A 26,752-nucleotide genomic window follows, 5' to 3' on the forward strand; every position below is an offset into this window, starting at 1 on the left:
GTTATTAGTGCATCATCCACTTCTCTGCCTACATTTGATTAATGTGCATAAACATGCTAGACTGCAATGGTGTATGGAACGTCACTGGGGACAGGAATGGCAGCAGATAATGTTTAAATATTTTATTATTAAGGTTCACCTTTTCAATACAAACTGTTTTAAAAAAATGCTATTATAGTTAGGGGGCTTGCGATTATTATTTGGGTTAAGAATTTTATTCATTTTTCGTTTTACTTCAATTGGCAATTTACTGATGGATACATCAGATTCTAATACCATGGTGGTAGTGGTATTAAGTATATTAAGATTAGCCCAGGTGGGTTTAGGACCTTTGGCTAGAATTGAATTTTCCTCATCATTCAAAGGTACACTGGATAAATTTATAATCGGTGGATGAAAATGATTCATTGTGTTAGCGTAATATACTTGATAATACAAAATTTTATAAACCTTACTATATATTTCTATTGTCAAGTATATTACACTGTATTATACGATGTCATGCCTAGCAATGTTTACAAACTTGATCCTAGAGCTATTTAAATTTTTCATCGAGTTTCATAAACATTTAAAAACACAGTGCCATTAGCACATAAGTTTTACTGCTCTCCAAGAACTTTTACATCTGGCTTCATTTATATTATTGATCCTCGACCTCTTCAAGATTTTAAGAACTTTTAACACACACTGCTACTGCTATAAGTGTTATAATATTTCATGAACTACAACAAGTGGAAAATTTATACATCACCTATTATTTTCCCGTGCATGGTTTTTTGTATTTTATGTGATTGGCTGATGATGACCCGGAACAGTGGTCGAAACCGGTAACGCTTATAATCAACTAGTAATGTAACATTACAGTTCTAATTCTACATGTATTGAAAAGGTTGAACCATTATATAACTTCTTTCAATTTACAGTAATTCACACTTCATAGGCGACATGCACGTCTATGAGAATAGGGCCTTGCATCTGATGAATTCTAATGCTGAAAACGGCACACACACCCAGCCCCTGAACTATCAGAATAAACCAATTAAAGTTAAAAAATCCCTGACCATTTAAACCAAAGGCCAGAACGCTAACCATTTAGCCATGGCGTTTGCAGTCAATACAGAACCGTACTGAAGTTTATTGTTTGCCAGACCTTATAGCGATTACGGGACAGGAAAGGGCTAGGAGTGAGAAGGAATCGACTGTTGCCTTAATTAAGTTACAGCCTGGTGTGAAAATGAGAAACCACAGAAAACCATATTCAAGGCTGCCAGCTGCCAACGGTGGGATTCAAACCCGCTATCCCCCAAATGCAAGCTAACAGCTATGTGACCCAAACCGTGCAGTCACTTGCTTAGTGGCAGAATGTAGTTGATTCATCAACCACAAATAAGAAATTGTGCCTTGATTCAGTAACTTCTTTATAAGGAATTTTACAAAAACTGATCTTGATTCACATTGGCTTACGACTTTGCTCCCAAGGTGTAGTAATTTTTCAGATGTTGATGGGGACTGAATTATCTCCTATTCTGTATCAAGTTGAGCTGAGGTTGAATTACCTGAAATACTTTACACATCAGCAATGATTAAGATGGAGCTAGGATATCCTCATCTAGGGATACTTTTGGTTTTTGCTTGTTGGAATGATGAAGTATTAAGATATCTTTTTCACTGTTGATGTACATAATTTAAAAGTAATGAGATGAAAAAACCACACTCACATGAATGGTAAACAAATAACCTATTATACACAGCAATACAACCATTTAAAAATGTTATAACCTTAAAAATTCAAGAAAATAATAGCTTCAATGCACTTCACATCTAATGAAGAACAATTTTGCACCATTTTATACTTTGATAAGCATCAATATTCCAGATTCAGACACTTGTGGCAATTACAGCCAAAAATGGCCATATTTTCAGGGTTGTCAACTTATGTTTAGGGAAAGAAACTCTTCACAACAGCATTATTATTTTACGTTATCCACATGGTGTATGTAACACTCAAACTTCCTTAGCTAATAAAAGTACTGTAACACAGAAATAATACATAATTGTACATAATTCCAAAGATGTTATTTTCTTTGAACTGATGTGAAGAACATTTAGATATCCAGTTGAGTGGATGAAACAGGTCTTACTGCACATACAAGGGCTGTAAATAAAGTAGTGGCAACGTTGTCCAGACACTCGCAGGAGATCGGGCATTGGCAAATAGGATATGGGAGCGGTCAGGTGGTGCTGTTGTCTATGTGTAGTGTGTATTACCACTATTTTGAACTGTACACATCTCAAATAGTATAATATTTTAAATTTAATGTATTGCTATCTTGATATATTTATGTTCGTGATACATTTAACAGCAGAATATGATCCCAACAGAGGATCGAAACTAGTCCTGCACTCATAATGTGCTTTTAAGCGTAAATACATATAATCCACATTATACAAGTCTTGAGTAGGTGGAGAACACCAAACCTACAATATTGTGAACTGTTGAACTATCAATCTGGAAATGAAACTGATAACATATGGTTGCACGATGGGTCAAGGCATTTTGTGCTGGTCAGAATGAAACTGTGGATCTGCACCACACCGGTCGGCTGCCCATTCCTCAAGATCAGATCGACATCTTGAGTTGTCTCATTTCCGTGGACCATTGTTGGACTGTCTGGGAATTATCCGTAGAGGTTGGTCTCAGTCATCAAATGGTGTGGCACATACTGACGAAATGTTTTAACATGAGGAAAATTGCATCCCATTAGGTTCCACATCAACTCACAACGTACAAAAATGGCACCGGTATGCACTGGCATCTACCTGGACAGATACCACAGCGAAGGAGACACATTTCTGCAGCGTATTGTCGCCATTCATGAGACATGGGCACAAGCCTGCAAGCCGATGAACCTAAATTAAAGTGTCAATCACCCAGGTTCGCTACGTCCACAGAAATTTTGACAGTAATGCAGTCAGGTGAAGCTTGTGCTGACTGTGGCATACGACTACGAGAGTGTTATTCTTATGCACACTGTGCCTGAGGGACAAACCATCAAAAGTGACTACTACTGCCAATTTCTAGAGCGACATCTGCATCTGGCTATGGGGTGCAAAAACGTCCACATTTACTGTGAGATGATCGCCCTATCGTGTTGCATGATAACGCACATTGTCATGTCGCAAACATGTTGCAATGGTAACATTGGGAAGTCTTGGAACACCCTCCATACTCACCAGACATGAGTCCTTGTGACTTCGACCTGTTTCTGAAGTTGAAAGAACCCCTTCAAGGCCGCCGATTTCCTGATGTGGCATCTGTACTCCATGCAGTAGAGCACTCCGTCACTGTCATCAACAGAGAACGCCTTGCCAACAGTCCTCACTGGCTTCCCGACATTTAGCAAAAGGTAATAGACGTTGGGGATGACTACACTGAAGAAATGTAATGCAACTGTACTTGCTAGATCTGTCAATATTGCTACTACTTTATTTCCATCCCTTGTAGTAACATTTCTGATTTAGAGTTAATGTCTTGATTTCTATGTATATTATAAATTATGATCAACTGACTGGAAAATTTATTTTGTCACTGTTAACAGTGACAATGAAGAGCATGCCTTCTAACCAATCAGAACATTTCTGTGAGATGGACAATCCCCAGCTCACTGTCAACCTTTATGTTGGTCATAGTGATGCAAATCTTAGGTTCAGTATCGTTTAGAACATTTATTCCATTAGATACAATATAAAGTGATAAGAAAGCCTCCTTTCACTTTTAGGCATTATTACTACAAGGGTTCTTGTGAGGACATAAACCAATATTCTTCCTGAAGTCAAATACAGAAGGCAGTTTTATTTAAGAAGATATGCATAAATTTCATCAAGTTTAATGCACTCCACCGAGGAAAGTATTACAATTTATCAATTTCCAATCAGCATTCATTAATAAAATGTAAACATAGTTCCTTACCCGCAGTGTAGCATTAATGAAGATCCAAATAACTCCAAGAACAGTAACAAGAAGGTCATAGCGATTTCTACGAGACTGCCAGTATCCTCTAGGGGTGAATGCAATGTTCTTCATCACAACTTCAACAACAAATACGAGAGTCAAAACTGTACTGACAGTAGCCAGTGGATCTGTATGGGATTCTTCTTCACGCCACTGAAAATAAAGGTCATCAGCATGATATTTTCTGTCAAATAATATGTAGCAAACATGGTGACTATTGTTTTAAGCCAGGGCCTCTCAGGGTGCATGCACTTGTGCACTGCACGGTGCAATGTACAAGAGACGACTTCACTAGGTTGACCAGAGTGCAAACCCCCACTCCACTTCCCTACACCTGTCTCACTCGTTCGGTCTGTCTTTGGCTTCTCCACCTTAGCCACTGATTCTCCCCTCACTGCGAAATGTTTATGTGTGGTGAGCGGTGACACTGTTGTATGGGACAATGTTACCGCTGTTAAAGCACTCTTAGTTCAATTTGGTTTGAGCAGATAATTTACCTTCTCTAGCTCTTCTTTTCCTTTATCTTTGCAATGATACCAGTTATGCCTGGAACAAGGGACCAGCTGACAGCAATTCTGAGAGCCTTCTTTAAATTACAATCAGAAATAGGCCTACTCGCATGCAATCTAGTTTTCATACAAGTCTAAACAGAAAAAAATACTTTTCACATTTGCATGTAGAACCAAACATAGAAATAATCTTAGCTGCTTCTCGATGCTTGGGAAAATCTTCCTTCGACAAATTCTCGTAGAAATTGAGCAAAGCCTTTGTATTGGAAAATAGATCTTTTTGATTAACTTATCACATAATTATTGTCCCACGGATTAAGCATTTGGCTTTGTCGTCACGACTGACAAAAAAATACGAAAGTTCACAGTTCGACTGAAATGGACTTTCGGAAGTCTTTGCTTTCTTTGAAACAGGTTGCTCGATTATTATGTTGTTGTTTTGCATTTATCTATGTCACTGATAAACAAGCCGCCTATCGCCGAACGCTTCGTCGCTCTCAGCACACTACACCATCTGAGTCAAGCCGAGTTGGATCGATGCACAGTGCGTGGAGTCTCTGCACCTCGATTTGCACGCGTGAGATTCTGAACATTTGAGAGGCCCTGCTTCAAGCAGTCAATAGCAAAAAAAAAACAAGCACTGCCACACAAGAACAATATTTTGCTTCCATGACAGAATTAATCCACATAGTCTGTCTTCTAATTCACTACGACCTAGTGCTATGATTATTTACTAAAACCCATCATTAACTATATTTTTATAATTCAAATACAGTATATATCAAACAGGATGTATTAAATTACACATTGTGGTTGTGAAAAGGCTACTTATATTCAATAAAAATAGTAATATTAATGAAAAATGTCAGCTTTATCTTCTTTTTTCCTTGCTAATATTTTTACATTGCACTGACGCAGACAAATCTTATGGTGACAATGGCGTTAGACAGGGCTAGGACTATAAAGGAAGTGACTATGGCCTTAATTAAGGAACAGCCCCAGCATTTGCCTGATGTGAAAATAGAAAGACCATCTTCAAGGTTACCGTCAGTGAAGTTCAAGCTCATTATCTCCTGAATGCAAGCTTACAGCTATGTGACCCAAACTGTGTAGCCAATGCTTGATAGCTTTTGTTGTCTCTCACCAGGCTCTTCATTATAACTCACACTTGAACTTGAGCAGAGCAAAATAAAGTACAATATAAAATGGTGTTTTTTACATATGGAAATACACCATAATTTACCAGTAATAAAAAATGATCTATTTATACAAAAGTATTGGGACAGTTTGAGCTCTTAGTAAATGGATCTGAATGGCTACAAGGGAAGACATAATCTTTGAATTTTAGTACAATATCCAACAAATGGAATCAAGAGATACTTCTGTCAAAGACCTTTTTTTTTTTTTTTTTTTTTTACTATTTGCGCTTTATGTCGCATGATAGGTCTTATGGCGATGATGGGATAGGAAAGAGCTAAGAGTGGGAAGGAAGTGGCTGTGGCCTTAATTAAGGTACAGACCCACCATTTGCCTGGTGTGGAAATGGGAAACTACAGAAAAGCATCTTCAGGACTGCCGACAGTGGAGTTCGAACCCACTATCTCCCAAATCCGAGCTCACTGCTGCGTGACCCTAACTGTACGGCCAACTCGCTTGGTCTGACGAAAACTTACAAACAGTCATCTCAACTGAAGAAACCATGGCACGCAGCACAGAGGGGAATGTTTGGATTTTAGATGGCTAAGGATGGGTTCCATGTCAAGTGAATTAGTTACAGCTTTGAAGCAACTTTGCAATTTATTATTCTCATAATATTGGATCACCCTTGTAAAATCCACCTGTCTATCTCAATCTTTGGCTATGACTAGTAATCAAACATGACACTTTTAAGTCAAGAGCAGGCAATGCTAGACAACAGAGGATGACATACTGATATTTTTAGGTTTAGTTAATTCATCTGCTCTTTATAAAGGCCTCCATCACATGTTGACCCTTTACATGCTAGCATTCAGTCATAACACATAATATGACCTAAACTTCATAAACAACCCCAAATCTCAAGTGCCTATTCATGTGTTCAGCTTAAACATTTAGGAGTATGGAGTGAAGGAAAGTGTAGTCATTATGTTTCAGAATATTGTGTTTAACCATTTTCCATTGAACTGAGCTACTACAACAGAAATTAAACAGCAGAAAACTTTGGAAATGATAGGAAGAAAGAACAAACATTGAAAAGATCTACCTGTTAATAACCATATATCATACAGCAATGAACATGGTTTTCTTGAAATAACCAAGAATCTTTCATAGTTATATTGCCTTCCTTATAATCCTAATTTGATTGCACTTTTTATGTACAGGCTACAATATTCTTGAATATTAGATAATTTTAATATTGAAGTTGTATGAATAAATCTACTTCGGTGGTGGGGTCATATGTTGCAAATATAGGATAGGTTAGGAAGGAGAAGAATTGACTCGGCCATGGAGAGAGGTAAGTAGAGAGAGACCAAGCCAATGAGGCCTAGGCTCAGATTTGAATGACTTATTGTAAAGAGGTGATAATGGTAGAGACGTGTACTTTACAAAACAATGTCTACATCAGAATTCAGGCAAGAGAAATGAGATTCATTAGAAATATGAATCAAACTACTCAAAAGGACAAAATCAAGAATGAAGTAAACAGGAAGGTAGCTGGAACTGAGGTTCCTATTACCAATGTAATAAAGAAGTGTACACTTCAGTGGTATGGGCATATGAGGCGGTCCGTTCCAGAACTCTTCTTATCCATTAAAAAAAAAAAGAAGAGTTAGAGGTAGCATTGCCTTCTTGGTGATGTTTGTGATAGTTCAATCACAAAATTAAGCACCAAAACTCGCCTTTTTCCATAGAAATCTGTCACCAAACTTCGGCTATTGTTCCATAACTCGCCTTATCCACGGCGCTTGTCGTTCCAAAACTCGCCATATACAATCAACCAATAGGAATGGATAATTTCAGCACGTCACTCACGCTACAATTTACCCGCGTTTTATGCCAGTCTTCCCACACTTTGAGTTGTTCTTGAACTGTGTTAGTCTTTCATGCAGTTTAGTGCTGTAAATAGAGTGTATTAAGATGACCGAAAATATTGCTCTTGTTGTGGAAGGTATATAAAACTTGCCAATACAGAACAGTTTCTCATTCAGGTCTGCCAAAAGACATTCTTGAATGTATTGCATGTCAGCAAAGATCGGGTTCAGAGGATTGCCAGAAATCACTTCACGACAGGGAAACTTCCAACAGAAAAGAGGGGAGGAGCTAGGATCAAACCAGAGTACACTGAAAAGAGGCACTCCGTGAAACGTTTCATTGAGAGTTTGCAGTGTTGTGAAAGTCACTATTGCCGCGGAAAGTCACCGGTCAGACAGTATCTACCCGGAAATTTAAGCATCGCTAAGCTTTACAAAATGTATAACAAGAAATCACCTGAAGAACTCAGGGTAAAGCGGTGGTTCTTCCGTGAAATTTTTACGCGTTGCTACAACATAGGATTCGGAACACCAGTTACTGATGCTTGCTCAAAGTGCATAGAGATCAAGGAGAAAATTAAACTTGAAAGTTCGAACGTATCGCTGAAGAATGATTTAATCTTGGAACTTAGAGTACACAAACTAAGGGCTGCAGCTTTCTTCAAAAAGCTCCAAGAAGAAAGGGACAGCATGACAATATTTTCATTTGACTGCCAAAAGAATCTTGTGAATCCAAAAGTTCCAGATCAAATTGACTATTACAGTCGCCAATTGTACACCTATAATTTTACCATTGTGAAGGGTGCCTCACATGCCAAGTTGACAAAGGAGAATGTTTTTACATACACATGGATGGAGCATGAATTCAACAAGGGGTCTAATGAAACGTCATCTGCAGTTTACCATCGATTATCAAAAACTGATTTGTCAAACTTCACTACTATACGAATTCGTGCGGAAGGCTGCGGAGGACAGAACCGCAATTCTACAATGATTGCAATGTGCTCATATTTCTTGACACACACAGCTCCGCCTAATATAGAAAGTGTTGAATTGGTCTTTCCTATGACAGGCCACTCATTTCTGCCCTCTAACAGGGTATTTGCTCAAGTCGAGAGAGAGAGATACGGAAATGCCCTATAATCTGTAATCCAGCAGAATATGAAGACATCTTTAGCAAACATGCTGAAGTCTTCAAGTTTGGCAGAGACTGCTTGGTGAACAATTGGAAAATGGTTTCTGAAAATATGATGAAAATGCCTGCATCTTGGCACTTTGAATTTTCTTCAGTGAAACGATTTATTAACAAAGACTCACTGGGAAATGTCACCCTTATGGGGAGAACCTCATTACAACTCAGACGTCGGTTTAGGAAAATCCATAATGAAAAAGGGAAAACGCCTGCGAGACATGCTAATGCCACCTGAATTATTGCCAGGAGTAAACTTGAATCCCGCCAAAGTAAAGGACGTAAAAAGTTTGCTTGAAAAGCATTCTGGAATGGATTGGGATAGGAATGAGTTGCTTTCATTTTATAAGAATCTGTTCACCTCAATTTCTGTAGACGAAAACAATCTTGTTGAAGAAACAGAAGTTCTTTGTGATGGATCTCAAGAGGAGGTAACAGATTTGAGAGTTTGATTAACAACCAAGTGATGTTTTATTGTTCAAGTTACTTCTATTGCGAGTGCAGTGTAGCCTATAAAGGAAGAATTCTCTCCAAATACTATGGATAGGATGTAAATATGATAAATCACACTGCTGTGTTTAATTTATTTGTGAATAACATTATACTGATAGCAAAAAGGTGCACGAGTGTACTGGTGAGTTTTATTACAACATTATATTCTCAATCCTTTCATTTTTCTTGTTTAAAATTAAGTTGTGTGAGGTAATATATTTTGAATTTTTTTGGGTGCTCCAAAACTCGTCTTATCCAGAATACAAATGTAATTTATTGACGTTCTACTAATTATATTTATAATTCTGCAGTAAGACGACCCTATGACATTGGACTTGAACGCATCGTAATACATTTAAACAAGTGAGACTTATATTACAAAAATTACAGGTTTTTCGCTTTTCCTGAAAAATCACTTATGATGGATAAGACGAGTTTTGGAACGGACCGCCTCATATTATGAGAATGAAGAGCGAGAGACCTGCAAGGAAATACTTCGATCTTACTGCCCAAGGAGAAAAACCAAGTGGAAGGCCAAGGAATCACTGGATAGACACAGTGAAATCGGATGTAGTGGAGAGATGTCTCAAATGGGAAGATGTCCTAGAACAAAAGATGTACGCAGACAGGAAGAAATGGCAGGTGTTTGTACTCTTCTTCTTCTTCTTCGTTTTGCCTCATGACTGAGGCGTCATGACTATCATAATATTCAGCCCTCTAGCCGATGAATCATACTTCACCATTCTTCCCTATCTAAGGCTTTCAATGTGGCTGCTCTGAGAGAACTCTCTAGGGGGCCGTTCACCATGTCAATCGATCGCGTTGGTACTCATCCTCATCTGGTTCCCTGGACTTTGCCCTCGACAATCAGCTTTTGAAGACTACCATCTCGGCACATTATACGTCCAAAGTAGCGTACAATCCGCTGAGAGACCTTACACGATAGACGAACTTTTATCTGAAGTTGGTCCGTTCACAATCACGTTTGAAGATGGTCCACATCTCTGTGCCATACAAGAAGACTGAGAAGACTAGAGATTCAACGAGATTCTTTTTGTATAGATGGTGATGTTATTATCTTTCCAAATCTTCCGCAGACAGATCATTGCTACCTTTGCTATTTCAATTCTTCGCTTTATTTCATCTTTGGAACTACCAGAATAGGATAGTAAGGAGCCTAGATATACATACTGATGTACAACTTCACACCCTCCAATCTGTTTGATATGTGGACTGTTGTTGTTCTTACGATCAACAATCATGACTTTGGTTTTCTGTCGATTTAGGCGTAATCCAATTTCTAGGCTTGCTTCCTCTACTCTCTTGATCAGCTCTGTCAACTCCTCTTCAGATGATGCTATCATGGTGGTGTCATCAGCAAATCTCAAGTTGTTGATCTTGCATCCCCCCATGGAAAACCCTTTGTCCCAGCCATCTAATGCAGTTCTCATTGCGTATTCACCATAGAGATTGAAAAGTAACGGTGACAGGATACATCCCTGGCGAACTCCAGCCCTTGCAATACCAATATAAACGGTCCATTATTGGACATTATACATTTTCCAGCTAACTCATTCCTGGTTGCCAGCGTTTCGCCCACGTGTGCTAGGCTGGGCTCATCAGTTGGTACCTAGCACACCTACCAAGACGCTGGCTAGTGCATACCGTGGAGGCCACTGCGTAGGCTAATTGTAGCCACCGGCAGTGCCAATGCACTATGATAGACTTTGTCCCACTATCAAAAATTGATGCCTGCTTGGCCATCAGATGACAAAGATGTTGATTCCCATAGGGAATCTGAAATATTTGTTCCGAATGAGTAAATTTATAATACCAATATAAATGGTCTATTATTGGACATTATAAATTTTCCAGCTAACTCATTCCTGGTTGCCAGCGTTTCGCCCACGTGTGCTAGGCTGGGCTCATCAGTTGGTACCTAGCACACCCACCAAGACGCTGGCTAGTGCATACCGTGGAGGCCACTGCATAGGCTAATTGTAGCCACCGGCAGTGCCAATGCACTATGATAGACTTTGTCCCACTATCAAAAATTGATGCCTGCTTGGCCATCAGATGACAAAGATGTTGATTCCCATAGGGAATCTGAAATATTTGTTCCGAATGAGTAAATTTATAATACCAATATAAATGGTCCATTATTGGACATTATAAATTTTCCAGCTAACTCATTCCTGGTTGCCAGCGTTTCGCCCACGTGTGCTAGGCTGGGCTCATCAGTTGGTACCTAGCACACCTACCAAGACGCTGGCTAGTGCATACCGTGGAGGCCACTGTGTAGGCTAATTGTAGCCACCGGCAGTGCCAATGCACTATGATAGACTTTGTCCCACTATCAAATATTGATGCCTGCTTGGCCATCAGATGACAAAGATGTTGATTCCCATAGGGAATCTGAAATATTTGTTCCGAATGAGTAAATTTATAATACCAATATAAATGGTCCATTGGTAGGTGTGCTAGGTACCAATTGATGAGCCCAGCCAAGCACACGTGGGCGAAATGCTGGCAACCAGGAATGAGTTAGCTGGAAAATTTATAATGTCCAATAATGGACCATTTATATTGGTATTATAAATTTACTCATTCGGAACAAATATTTCAGATTCCCCATGGGAATCAACATCTTTGTCATCCAGCCCTTGTACGAAACTGCTGAGACTGTTCGTTTTGAATCTTCACAGTGGCTGTATTTTCCTTATACAAGGACTTGAGGAGTGGCAAACCCATGTCATCCAAAATTTTCCAAAGATGGTTCCATTTAACAGTATCGAAGGCCTTTTGATAGTCAATAAAGCACAGGTATACCGGAACATTGAATTCTCTAGCCTTTTCTATGATTTGTCTTAGGCTTAAGATCTGTTCTCAAGTGCCTTTTCGTTTCATGAATCCAGTCTGGACTTCAGGAATTTGATACTCTAGGAATGCCCGGAGTCTCTTGTGCAATTTCTTGTAGTTTCTTTTTGAGTATGAATTAAATGCACTTGCAAGCAACTTGTGAAGATCATTTATAATACAGTTTGGTTGTTTCTGGAAAGTGCATTACATTGCCCTTTGTACTCACATGACAGAGTGATGAGGTCATCAGGAAATGTCTATGCCAAGGACTATAATACTAGTGAGGTGTACCATTTAATTAATATTCATCGGGTGTGCAAGGGAAGAATCATTACTCTGGATAACTGTGTAAGCATTTGCGAAGTGTAAGGTGTCAAAGGATGTACTGTGAAACCAGGATATTTTAATATAGACCTTGTAGAGGACTACATTTTGTGACTGTTATTGCAAACTGGTGCGTACCTTGGTTTTTATTTAAAAGAGAAGAGTGCGTGGGGTAGAGTGTCTTATTCTTCAGAATCGCCGACCGGGTCAGTCGTAATACCTTCGCACTGGATAATTTAGACAAAGTGAGTCTTCTAACAGTGTGCAAGTTTAATGTTTTAGAGACATTTTTGCTTTCATCTTGGCAGATGCCTGAAGATTTTTATTGACATTATATGGAGAAATCAGTTAGTAATATCTAGTTTGCACTTGTGTCAGCCTGTAGAAAATGTGTTAGAGCAAGACAGTGAGGGTAGACTTTGTTCAGGTAGAATTTGAAAGGAGTTGACCATACAAATGAACAACAAAGACAGAATAGACAATTTAACTAGTGAAGTTGGAAGATTAAGAATGAGTAGTGTGTGAACTAATAACATACTTCAAACTCTATTGTGAGGAGGAAATCTTTAAATAATTTCAGCAGCCAAATGTTAGAAAGGAATTCATCTCCTTAATGTAAAAAGGACCATATGCAGCTGTTTATGACCTTGTGGAGGACTACATACTGAATCAAATCAGTGAGAGGAGAACAATTTCATGAAATTTGACCAGAAGAAGTAATAGAACGATAGGACATATCTTAAAACACCCAGGACTTCAGTTGGTTTTTGAGGGAAGTGTAGGTGGTAAGAACGGCAGGGGTAGACCATAGTATGATATGACAGGCAGATTAGAACAGATGTAGAATGTAATAGTTATGTAGAAATGAAAAGGTTAGCACAGTATATAGAATGGCATGGAGGGCTGCATCAAACCAGTCTATGGACTGATGGCCCAAGCAACAACAATCATCTAATAAATGCCTGGCAGATAATTTTTCTATCTTGGAATATGTGTACTTTGTTGAACATCTTCACAATATGATATAACGGTGTGATTCTGTTTGGGAATATTTCACCAAGGCATATAGATAGAACTATATTTGAACAGAGGAACATATGTCATCTGATCTAAATCAGCTGAAACTACGTCAAAGAAATAATATGTCAGTCTGGAAAGGAATCTTCAGAAAGTAATGCACGTTTTGTAATGCATGTTCCGTAGTTTGTTGCTCAATGATTTTTGGTGTACTCTTCGTGCCTTCATTTTCAGGAGTTGCTGTGAACTGTATATAGTGCATTTTATGTGGCGGAAATTTTTCCTTTTCATTTGTGTTCCAAGTTTTGAGATAACATTGATTTGTTTATATTTGTAAGTGTGAATTTTGTATGTCTCATGATCAATCATGGCCACCATTTGTTTACATGTTTGTTGCCAACCTTCTCTCAAATTAAGCTTAATTTACATGACATTCTTTATATGATTATGCATTGTCTTGATGTTAGGTTTAGCAAAAAGGAATCTACTTTTGTTGAGGAAAATAAAGGATGCTTAACGTTTTGATTTTTTAAGGAGAGAACAAAATGTGAGCTGTGAAACAGAAATTGAATTCCGAACTTCGAAAGTAAAATAAATCTTGTATGTAGTGCAGGGTCATTTTTTGGCTGTGTACGAGTGTCCGGGGAGCTACAAAGAAAGGCGATAGCATGGCCGGGTGACTCATTTGCAGAGAGATATATTGCTTCATGTCCAGCTGATGTGATCTAATGCTGTAGAGATTAAGCGATATGTCCCATATCTTCACTGCAAAAGTTTAGTTTAACATCTGAGGTACTGATAGTGTGCGCAATGTGAACACAGTTTCTCTATGAATACAAAAGTTATCATGTGTTTAATGAGTGATGTGTACAGTAGAACAGCATGTATTCTCTATATTGTGATATGCGGAGCATTCTTCTGTTAGAGTGTGCTGTTTTTGATTCATTCACGAATTTCCTGGCATCCTCTGTCCCCATAGAAATATGGTACATAACTAGTGAAGAAGTTCCATAGCACTGGGTTCATTCTTAAGAAGAAAACACACAGGAGACAAACTGTTCTGAAAGAGGAAAAGCTTGATGAAATAGAAACTCTCTTGAAAAGAACTTTAACAAAATCTCTGTCATGTCTTGACATACAAGCTAATGTCCATTATCTTCTGCTCTGACCACAAAGCAACAAAACTGTTAAAAGCCAAACCATACAAATCCACCACTGCCCAACATTTAAGAGGACCTGACAGTTTTGCTAGGGTTTGGTAGTGTAACTGGTTGCTTCAGTCCATTCACAAAGGGTATGTTGACCTAGAACTTTTATTTTTAGTAATGAGGCATGGCTGAACTTAAATGACTACATAAACAGTCAAAACAATGGGTACTGCAGTGCAGAAAATCTCCACTGGTTGCATGACTGTCCACTTCATGATGTAAAAATAAGAGTTTGGTGCGCAATAAGTGCTTGCAAAATTATAGGGCCTATATTTTTCCACGAAACAATAAATGCTGACCGATATATAGACATTATTCTCAGGTCATTCTTTCAAGAGCGGACAGGAGAAGAAAGAATGGTTACTTCATCCAAGATAATGCGATGGCACACACTGCTAATCGGTCTCTGGAGATAATACGGGAAGTTTTCAAAGATCGTGTGTTTAATTATCCTGTTAGAACTCCTGATTTAAATCCTTGTGATTATTACCTGTGGGGGATGCAGAAGGGAAAAGTGTATGTGAACAACCATCACACAAGAGAAGAACTACAAGAGAACATTTCACAAGTTATTTAAAACATCACACGGGCTGAGATTCTTCGAGTGTCTGCAAACCTGTTAATGAGGTGTCAGTTGTGTTTGACAGCTGAGGGACAACATTCTGAACATCAAATGTCAAATATAATGTCAGGTAGGTTTTAGACTAATAGTTTTACTAGAAATAACTTGCTATAAATGTGAATTCCTGCAACGTAGTGGGGAGGAAGGGCACACGTTATACCGGCCAGCGACCGAGTGTCATTGAGCCACCCATGCTGTGCTCTGAGCAGTGCTGTAACCAAAGCTAAAACAAAGACTCTGTAATTAGGTATTATGGTAAGAGGAAATTATTAATGTTAAGATACTACAAGTTCTCGAAATGAGAATGTTTGGAGGAAAATGTACAGAATTCAATAATTCATTAGCCACATCGTTACCAAACTATTATGTATTGTCACCGCAAATAATCTCTATTATAACTTTGCTTTGATGTGGAACACTTTCTTTCAAAAACAAAATATTTGGTCTAGTTATTTAAATCCACATCGGCAGCAAAAAGAAAGTACAAGATATTTATAAATCTAACAAAACACAGATCCTCTATGGTGAACTTGGCTCCAGTTCAAGACCACGGGGTGCCCCCCTGAGATGTTTCAAAAACCAACTGAAACAAACCTCAAAGAGAGTAGAGAAGGGTTCATCTATTCAATATCAATTGTCAATATGGACCATAATGAAATTCATAACCTATGACACATGTATATTTCAAAGACAAGTTAAGCAGTACATGAGACATGATCATGACTGTCTTCATTGTGGGAAAATAAGGTTCTTTGAAAATGATCATACCTTTCCTAACTCTTAAAACAGGTAAAATGTAAAGGCAGTTTTGAATTAGAAGTCTGAATTTTGGTCATGGGGACGACATTGTTCTTTGAATTATGAATTATCCATATTTCAAGTTAAACAATTTAAATACGGTAATATGCAAAACCGTGCCTAATGTTTCTGGGAACGAGAGCTTCTTCGAATTAGGTGGGATTTTGAGTCAACCGATTTTGAATTATCGAGGTTCACTGTATCTACTATTATGGCAGACTATCATTCTCAATGTGATTTTATTTTGGTGTAGATATACTGAAACAGGAACGCCCGTACTTCAGTTTATCGGAGAGCATGCGGAACGACAAGGCGTGTACGGCCCATGCTACGAGAGTGAGAGAGAGAAGGGTAGTGAAAAAAAATTTTCATGATTAAGTGGATCCTTCAGTTTATTCAATAGATATGCAAGGAATTGTCACCTTTTACAGCTGAATCGTGGAGTTGTCCCTGAAGGCGTGGAGGGGACGTCGTCCTGCGGCGGCTGCGTCGTCTTGCGGTCGGCGTCGGCGTTGTCTTCCGTCGTTGGTGTTTTCTTTGTATTAGTGTTGATGACTCGAACCTGAGGCAGGAACGGGGAAATGTGGAGCTTCCACATCGGACGTCACGGGACACTAGTGTGACACCTCTCTAAGGCGAAGCACGCCGAAATAGTTCCCACAGTCAATGATGTTGAACGCACTTTAGCAGCAAGGATAAAGTTAAGAGTCACAGTTCCACGAGGATAAGATGGAAGGAATTATCGTATTTGGAATAATAAACAAACGAAAACAATCTAGGACCTTCCGAGGTGCAGTGAATAAGCACTTCATAAAGAAAATTAAATTCACCGGGTACAGTCTCTGCACTGTACTCCATGAGCACAATATTCACACACTTGTTGAAATAAACGACTGTCCGAGTTCTGTTACGTCGTAATTTTCAGAAGATTATCACTGGCACTTAAGATCATACGTGATTCTGAACAGGTTATGATGGGAATTGGCATGGTTCCTCGGAAAGAAATCACGATACTGTAATCCACAAGTTAATACTGTCTTTAAGAGGGAATGTTGGCACAGTTTATTACGAACACAGTTCAACGGATAGACACAGTCTTTAAATGAAATGAAGGTCGGCACAGTTTTATTACGAACACAGTTCCGAAAAATGGATAACCACAGTCTTTAAATGAAATGCAGGCTGGCACAGTCTATGCTAGAAACACTATCGCTGTTTTCACACAGTCTTTAAATGAAATCAAGGTTGGCTAGAAACACTATCGCTGTTTTCACACAGTCTTTAAATGAAATCAAGGTTGGCTAGAAACACTATCGCTGTTTTCACACAGTCTTTAAATGAAATCGAGGTTGGCACAGTTTATGCTAGAAACACAGTCTGTAAATGAAGTCAAGGCTGGCACAGTTCATGCTAGAAAAACAGTCTTTAAATGAAGTCAAGGCTGGCACAGTTCATGCTAGAAACACAGTCTTTAAATGAAGTCAAGCCCACGGAGAAAGCTTTTAACACTAACGTTTCTGAACTCAAGTATACAGCCGGACCGAGTGACGAATTATGTCGCGACGTGCTTACTTGCACACACACACTGAACTCACGGCTTACTGCCGACTCCCCTCACTCTCTGCCTACAGCACACTGCAGCTGCACACTGCACACTCTCTGCTTTACCCCAGGCTGGCGACTCGCTTATATTGCCGAAGGCCGGTGGGCGTGGCTACACATGTGGGCCCCAAGAAAATTTTATATCTTGGCCATCTTTACACCGATTGACACGAAATTTCGGCTAGCAGCGTTCATTATTCCTGCCTGCAAGGTGACGTTATTGAAATATTGATATTACATTTCGTTCATGCAGCAATGCCATGGAACACGAAAGAACCTTCTGCGTGACGTCGCTTGTCCTTGGCCGGTGTTCTAGAACATCGCGAGCTTGCTTGCAGTTCCCTCTATGCCTGTGCGCTCGGCGCAAGTTTTAAATGCTTACGGCCGGGTGTTAGCGAGCTCCTCTTAACAAAAGAATGAAATGTGAATGCTCGTAGGGTGTTCCCGTTTCATCTCCCCCCCTGCTCGGGAAAAAGAAAATTGCTGGGCGATTTTCTTTTCGCTCATCTCCTAGTAAAGTATTTCTTGAGATTGGCCGAGTTGAAGATTCCCTCAACATCGCTATCTGCCCTTCCTACTTCGTAGGCACCATTATCTAGTGCAGTAAGTATCCTGAAGGGTCCTATGAATAAGGGACAAAATTTGGCGTAAATTCCCTGGTCGGGGTGCGAAACTGCAGGCTTGCGTATTAATACCAGGTCATCCACTTGTAAGGGTTGTCGAAACTTGTGATGTCGTAACTTTTTTTCTCGGATTTGAGCAGCATGTCGTAATTGCCGAAGTGCCTTGATAATGCGAGCTTGTTGGCTCACCGCTGCATCAGGTTGATCAGGCAAAACTCGATCCCAAGGTCTGTCAGGAGTGAGGCCTTTATGTACACTAAAAAGGGTGTCCTGAATAGACTCATGCATGGTGGTATTGACGATCCTTTGCATAATGGGCAGAACTTCAACCCACTTCCAATGCTGTTGTCCGCAATACAATCTACAGAATCTGGCAATTTCTCGCATAACCCGTTCGGCTGGGTTGGCTTCCGGGTGTCGGATTGAGTTCATGATATGCCTTATCTCAAGTTCTTCCAGTGCAACTTGGAATTCCATGGAGGTAAACTGACTTCCATGGTCTGTTAGGAGAAATTCCGGCTTGCCCATCTCGGGAATGATGTTTCGACGAATCCTGCGGAGAATGTTCCCGGTATTTGCCTTCTGAATTGGAAGCAACATAGTGTATTTAGAAAATGCATCTATGGTGACAACAATGTATCTGTTGGCACGTAACGCCGTGGGCAAAGGTCCATATAGGTCCATTGCGAAGATCTGGCCAGGTTTTTCAGGTATTAAAGGTCGTGGATATTCCCGGAGGAGCCTGTTATTGGGCTTAATTCTTTGACAAATATCACAAGTCCTAATGGTGTTACGGATGTCAAGGCGTAAGTATTCCCACGTAAACCTTTCTCTAATCAGGTTTAGGACTTTGTCCGTACCGGCGTGCCCAGAAATGGAATGGCAATGCCATATAATAGCAGTCCTTATTCGAGGAGGGGCATAAATACGATCTGTTGTTCTAGCGAGGTCGACGTACTTGTGAAGTAGGCCATCATGGTAGCAAAAATTTTGAGCTATCCTAGATATACGTGGATACTCGTCGTCGTCTTGAGGGATAAATCCTTTAAAAAAACGAATCAGCTCATGGCTTAGAGGATCTCTTCCTTGAGCTTGCGCTAGGTACTTTGGTCGTCGCAAGAACTCTTCATCTTCATCATTCATGACTTCAATCGCATGGATCAAAACCTCATCTGTCGGATTCCGACTTAATGCGTCGGCTAGGATATTTTTCCTTCTGGGCCTGTGAACAACAGTGATATCAAATTGCTGTATAAACAGCGCCCATCGGGTTATCCGTTCGCTTGTGATGTCTGATTTGAGAATAAATGTCAGTGCTTGATGATCTGTGCAATAATCACCGGATATCCAAAGATTATCTTCTTCCAGTAAATGAGAGAATGTACTACGGCAAGGGCTTCTAACTCTGTTATCGTATAAGCCTTTTCATGGGGTCTCAACTTGTGGCTCATGAATGAGAGAAAGATGCGAACTTCAGGTTCCCTTGGATCAATTTGGAAAAGAGCTGCACCGATCCCTATGCGGCTGGCGTCACATTCAATATAAAAGGGTAGCTCATAATTAGGATAGGCCAGTTGAACATTGTTTTTCAACATCTGTTTTGTCGCCACAAATGCTTTATCGCAGACATCAGTCCACTTCCACCTGTTGTTCTTCTTCAATAACTGCTGCAGGGGTGCTACCGTTTCAGTAAAATTAGGGCAATGCTGCGCGAAGAACTGGCAGAGGCCTAAGAATTGCCTGATGTGTTTCATTCTTGTGGGTTTGGGAAATTCTAGAATACATTGAATCTTAGCCAGATTGGGCTTGATCCCATTCCCTCCAATAAGATGGCCTAAAAACAAAACTTCAGTTTTGAAAAACTGGCTTTTCTTGGCGTTAATTTTAAAGTTCTTGGTCTGTAATTCCTCCAACACCTTATGAACATCTCGTACATGTTGTTCCAGGGACTCGAACGCGATGATAATATCGTCCACATAAATGGTGGTGATTGCCTTTACTTCATCGGAGAGTTGTTCCTCTAAGGCTCTGATAAGAACTGCACCAGAGTTCTTAATGCCAAAAGGGAGTCTATTAAAGGCATAAGTGACATTATCAAAGATGAATCCAGTAAATTTCCGACTATCTTCATCCAATAAAATGTGAAAATATGAAGAAGCCATGTCCATAGCAGAAAATACTTTCATGTTATGAAATCTCCTAATTACATCCCGGAGTAGGGGAGGGTGGTCATATTCTAGCACCAGCCTATCGTATAAAGCCCTCGCATCGAGGCATATGCGCAGATTACCATTTGGTTTTCTCACTATAGCCAGAGGATTAATGTAAGGTGTGACGCATTTTGATATGATTCCATCATTCTCCATCTGTTTAATGATGACCCGTGCTTCTTCCAAGTACTTCATGGGTATCGGATAAGGCCGTTTCTTATAAGGTGAAGTGTCAGTAACATCTAAGTGGTGCTTGAAACCCTTAATGACTCCAGGTTTCTCGGAAAATACATCTGGAAACTTCTTGAAAAGCTCTTGGATTGCCTTTGTTACTTCATCATCATCGTAATCTGGGCTTTCAGCTACATTGGCATAAAGCGTGAAGTTGTAGTGGTCCTCGTTCAACTCATCATCGATGATGGACGCCATCTGGTCCTCTACGGGTCCCACTTCCTCGGGTCTCCCCTCTTCGTGGACGCTTTCTTCGACAGGCGGAGCCTCGCTCATCTTGCCTTCTACTATGTCCACCGGGGTCTCACATTCCGGATTCTTCACGTCATTATAAGTAACCAACTGTAGCCCTACAGATTCGACGTGGAAAAATTTAATCACATTAGCGGGATAATCAATGATTCCCCCATGTTGAATGAGAAAGTCTGATCCAAGGATTAAGTCAAATTTCATTTGCGTCAAAATCAAAAATAGATGTTGGAACTTAACACCACCAATTTCTAACTCAAGAAACGCTTGAAATTTGCATTTAATAGCTTTGTCAGGAACTATGCCTTTAACCTTAACTTGAGCAACCGACAAGATGGAGATGTAGGTCGTCTCCTGCGCCACATCTATTAATTTCTGCGAAATTAGTGAGGCTTGCGATCCTGAGTCTACTAAAGAGTGGACAATCATATTGCCTAACTTAATGATAATGATCGGTAAGCCGCGTTGTATCTGAGGCTGTCGTGGTGCTGAATCCTCATATAGTAAATCTGCATCCTCTAAATACCAATGGTTAATGAGTGCGCTACATACTACCTCTCCTCCCTCCGGGTTTTCAGGCAATCTCTTTATTGCTTCGTCAAAGTTTTTTTTTTTTGGTACCCGTAACTCTTGGATCCATTTCCGTTCTCTCATTTCTTCTCTGCATCTCTGCCTGGTATTCCAAAGAAGCTGCTCCAGGTAAGCCCTCTTCCCTGTTCTTATTCCTTACATATTCCGTAGTCTCTCTCCAACGTTTCTCTAATTCTTCCTGCTGGGAGTTCCTATTATCATTGGGTTGGTTAGCTGCCTGCCTCCATGAAGGTCCAGGTTGAAACTTAGCCCTCCCTTCGTAGGGACGATTCCTAGATCTTCTGTACCGAAACGGAATATCTCGGCAAGTTTCTCTTTCTTCTCGCGGTTCTGGATTTACTTGAACCGGAGTCTTCATTTCCGTAAAGTTGCTCGTGGTTTCTCTGGTTCGACCTGCTTTTGCTGCGCTCTGAGTGTGCGCAGTATCGAGTCTCCTCAGGACATCATCGAGCTGCTCCAAGTCCTGGACGTTTGCTGCCACCAATATTTCCTGAACATTTGGTGGAAATTGCAGCGTTATGACCTGAATAAGTTCTTGCTCCGGCAAAGGAGGGTCGAAAAACTGCATCTTTTTAAGCTGAGATATGAGATAATCTGAATATCGCAAGGAATTAACGGAAGTGTTATACTTTCTGGAGTATAATTGAAGTTTTATCAGGTGCTGAGCCTCAGCACTCCAAAATCGTCTAAGTTAGGCTTCCTTAAACTCTTCGTAAGTGTTAATATTGAATTTAAAAGCGGTAAACCACAATCGAGACGCTATTCGTAATCGGCGGTCGGTCTTAACGTGATTTTCTTGAAAGAACTCTTCGAGATTGAGGAGAAACTCCTTAGCAGTATACTCCTCCTTCCCCGAAAATTTGGCTGGTTTTTCCTCAGTTATTTTAAAAACTGTGGAAACATTCATGGATTCTCCACTAGTGTTGTGAAGGCTAGATGATGAAACATCCTGTTCGATTTGCGATACTTTGCTGTTGAGAGCTTCTATACCTCCTTGGAGTTCAAGTTTTAGGGTTTTAATTTTCCCCTGTACGGAATTCTCAATTTCCTTGACCTCCTTTTCTATGTCGGTCTTGACTCCTGCTACATCGCGACAGATACGAGTAATCTGCGTGTGAGCATTATCTAACTGAGTCTTGACACGTTTATCGGCCTCCTCTTGTTGACTTTTCAGAAGAGTAATTTCGTTTCCCAACTTCATGAAATTATTTTTAACAGATTCATGAAGTTTGTCTTGAATAGAAGCGATTTTAGTTTGCGCAGGAGATAATTGAGCATGGGACTCTTGAAATTCTTCCTTTAAGCTTTCTACTTCATTAAGGACTTCCTGAGAAGAAGACGGGAAAGCAAGTTTTAAGTCCTCCGCCACTTGTGATTTTATATCTTGCTTAATGGTTTCTAAGTCACGTGTTAATCTTTCATTTATTTCCGTAAACTTAGAATCCATTCTTTTGTTAGATTCTTTAAATCGTTTTTCAATTTCGGCACCTGCACTATTGAGCCTACGTTCCAAATTATTATTAACTTCTGCAAACTTTTGATCAACAGATTCTGTCAATTTTACAATGTTGGCATCATTAGCCTCCCTTAGTTGAGTGATATTATGATTAGTTACTTCATTAGCCTATGATGTTGAACGCACTTTAGCAGCAAGGATAAAGTTAGAGTCACAGTTCCACGAGGATAAGATGGAAGGAATTATCGTATTTGGAATAATAAACAAACGAAAACAATCTAGGACCTTCCGAGGTGCAGTGATTAAGCACTTCATAAAGAAAATTAAATTCACCGGGTACAGTCTCTGCACTGTACTCCATGAGCACAATATTCACACACTTGTTGAAATAAACGACTGTCCGAGTTCTGTTACGTCGTAATTTTCAGAAGATTATCACTGGCACTTAAGATCATACGTGATTCTGAACAGGTTATGATGGGAATTGGCATGGTTCCTCGGAAAGAAATCACGATACTGTAATCCACAAGTTAATACTGTCTTTAAGAGGGAATGTTGGCACAGTTTATTATGAACACAGTTCAACGGATAGACACAGTCTTTAAATGAAATGAAGGTCGGCACAGTTTTATTACGAACACAGTTCCGAAAAATGGATAACCACAGTCTTTAAATGAAATGCAGGCTGGCTCAGTCTATGCTAGAAACACTATCGCTGTTTTCACACAGTCTTTAAATGAAATCAAGGTTGGCTAGAAACACTATCGCTGTTTTCACACAGTCTTTAAATGAAATCAAGGTTGGCTAGAAACACTATCGCTGTTTTCACACAGTCTTTAAATGAAATCGAGGTTGGCACAGTTTATGCTAGAAACACAGTCTGTAAATGAAGTCAAGGCTGGCACAGTTCATGCTAGAAACACAGTCTTTAAATGAAGTCAAGGCTGGCACAGTTCATGCTAGAAACACAGTCTTTAAATGAAGTCAAGCCCATGGAGAAAGCTTTTAACACTAACGTTTCTGAACTCAAGTATACAGCCGGACCGAGTGACGAATTATGTCGCGACGTGCTTACTTGCACACACACACTGAACTCACGGCTTACTGCCGACTCCCCTCACTCTCTGCCTACGGCACACTGCAGCTATACACTGCACACTCTCTGCTTTACCCCAGGCTGGCGACTCGCTTATATTGCCGAAGGCCGGTGGGCGTGGCTACACATGTGGGCCCCAAGAAAATTTTATATCTTGGCCATCTTTACACCGATTGACATGAAATTTCGGCTAGCAGCGTTCATTATTCCTGCCTGCAAGGTGACGTTATTGAAATATTGATATTACATTTCGTTCATGCAGCAATGTCATGGAACACGAAAGAACCTTCTGCGTGACGTCGCTTGTCCTTGGCCAGTGTTCTAGAACATCGCGAGCTTGCTTGCAGTTCCCTCTATGCCTGTGCACTCGGCGCAAGTTTTAAATGCTTATGGCCGGGTGTTAGCGAGCTCCTCTTAACAAAAGAATGAAACGTGAATGCTCGTAGGGCGTTCCCGTTTCAATACATCACACAAGATAGGTTCACTTCCTTGCATTTACCACTAAGTCTGTTCCTTAACAACACACAGCTAGGTCTATACACAATTATACACAACACTACACCACTAGTAAGGGAAACACACTGAAGCAATTTACTCTCGATTCTTGCAAGTACATATATCAACTAGTCCTCACAATGATCTTCCACTTCACCGTTACACAGTCGATTCTGAAAAGTACAGATATCAACAGTATATCACTGATTGTTCACTTTACCAGCACAAAGCAAGACTGATTACCCTCTCACTCAAGTCGTTTCGAACAAGTTCAGATATCACCCAAATCCACAGCTCAATGTAACACTCACTAACCCACACTCTACCAAAGAGAATGCACTCCACACTCTGGCCTCTCGGCTTGTCAGCTCAATATATATACTGTTCGACAAACATTCTATAAATATCGACTTCTGGAAATGTTCTTGCAAAACTCCAAAACATACAACATATATCCGAACATACAAAGAACAATCGATCGACCGACCTCTTAACTGGAGTAGATCTAACTCTTATATTTGATTTCATATAGACAAACCACAGTGACAAAATCTACAAGATTCCTAATGTTTTTATATGTATCTGACCGAGCTTGACAGCTGCAGTCACTTAAGTGCAGCCAGTATCCAGTAATCGGGAGATAGTGGGTTCGAACACCACTGTCGGCAGAACTGAAGATGGTTTTCCGTGGTTTCCCATTTTCACACCAGGCAAATGCTGGGGATGTACGTTAATTAAGACCACGGCCACTTCCTTCCCATTCCTAGGCCTTTCCTATACCATCGTCGCCATAAGACATATCTGTGTCGGTGCGACGTAAAGCAAATAGCAAAAAAAAAATGTATGTATCTGGATAGTATATCATTACAGTAAGTTTCAGGAAATAATGTATGGGAATGATAGTGGATTATACCCAATATACGAATATTACAGAGTTTTCTACACTTTTCAACGACACAGATTTTGAGGTTAGACGTATTCGCAATATATATTTGAGGTTACAAATGTACAATTCATATTTACAGGGTATAGTCATACTTAGCATGTAATAAAAGATAGTTAAATAATAATTGAAGGTTTTACAAGCGTTAGGTTATGTGTAGGATAGCGTACATATGACAAGACATTGTATTAAAGAACGAGAGTAACTAGAAAGGTGAGAAAGTGTGGCTAAGAAGACATGAATGAACAAAGAAGTTTAAATAGGGATCTTGTGAAGGCAAGACAACAAGGGCTCAAAGGATATGTTCGTGGACAGAAACAGGTAGTTGGAGACGGCAGTTGGTCATGTGCATGGGATGTACTCAGGCTGCAGGTAATGGAGGGTTTGCATCAACATCAGCAGTGTGTGGTCCAGCTGGCAGAAAGGCAGGAGAAGAGGGTCATGGCAAGGAAAAAAGTGATGAGATGGCACAGGATGAGATAACAGAAGTGAGCAAAGTACAGTGTACACCAAGGTCAGGGAGTGAAAGTTCTAAGTTACGAGAGTGTGTGGAACACTTGGTGGCAAGTAAGAAGGTGAATAAGAGAGTGACACACACAAGAAGACGGGTGGAAGGAGAAGTAACAAGACGAGAAGAATTGGGTCGAAGAAGGAGTATGAGTCTAAAAGACTTGGGGCCAATTGCAGAAACGATGACTAGTTTTAAGCCTTAGACAATGTCTACCTAAACAATGTCTAAAACGAACACAATCTTCCATAATAGTGAAAACTATAAAGTAGGTTGTATGGGATTTTTATATATATAATCGTATAAATTTTCGGCAACTATCAGATACGAAAAGGCAAGTGGTAGTGATGGTGGTGATTACTGTTTAAAGAGGACTGGGAAAGAAGAGCCGTGACCATAATAACAGCCCTAGTATTTGCCTGGTGTAAAAATAGGGAAACTACAGAAAACAATATTCAGGGCTGCCGATGATGCGTTTCGAACCTACGATCTCCAGAATGCAAGCTACATCTATATGGCCCGTACAACACACTCGGTTACACACTACTATTTTTTCATCTTCCCTTCGTCGAAGCTACCACATTTATGAGTAGATTACACTCACTGTAACAATGCCATAGTCAAAGCTACACTTCCCCGTGCGGTGGCGTGTCGCTTTAGTGTCAATAATACTATGAGACTTAATTTCCACAAAAACCGATACTCTT

The 26,752-nt window shown here is 40.0% G+C and overlaps 1 protein-coding gene across 2 annotated transcripts in view; it reads right to left on the reverse strand.

The window, feature by feature from the left end:
• Positions 1 to 26,752, reverse strand: part of na (sodium leak channel non-selective protein na) — a 711,066-nt gene that overhangs the window by 163,115 nt on the left and 521,199 nt on the right. For both annotated transcript variants that reach the window (XM_067148870.2, XM_067148869.2), the window contains exon 23: positions 3,971 to 4,165. In XM_067148870.2, coding sequence (XP_067004971.1) covers positions 3,971 to 4,165 — 195 coding nt within the window. The remainder of the gene's footprint in view (positions 1 to 3,970; positions 4,166 to 26,752) is intronic.

Source organism: Anabrus simplex, chromosome 1, assembly GCF_040414725.1.
Source record: "Anabrus simplex isolate iqAnaSimp1 chromosome 1, ASM4041472v1, whole genome shotgun sequence".
Classification (NCBI taxonomy): Eukaryota; Metazoa; Arthropoda; class Insecta; order Orthoptera; family Tettigoniidae; genus Anabrus; species Anabrus simplex.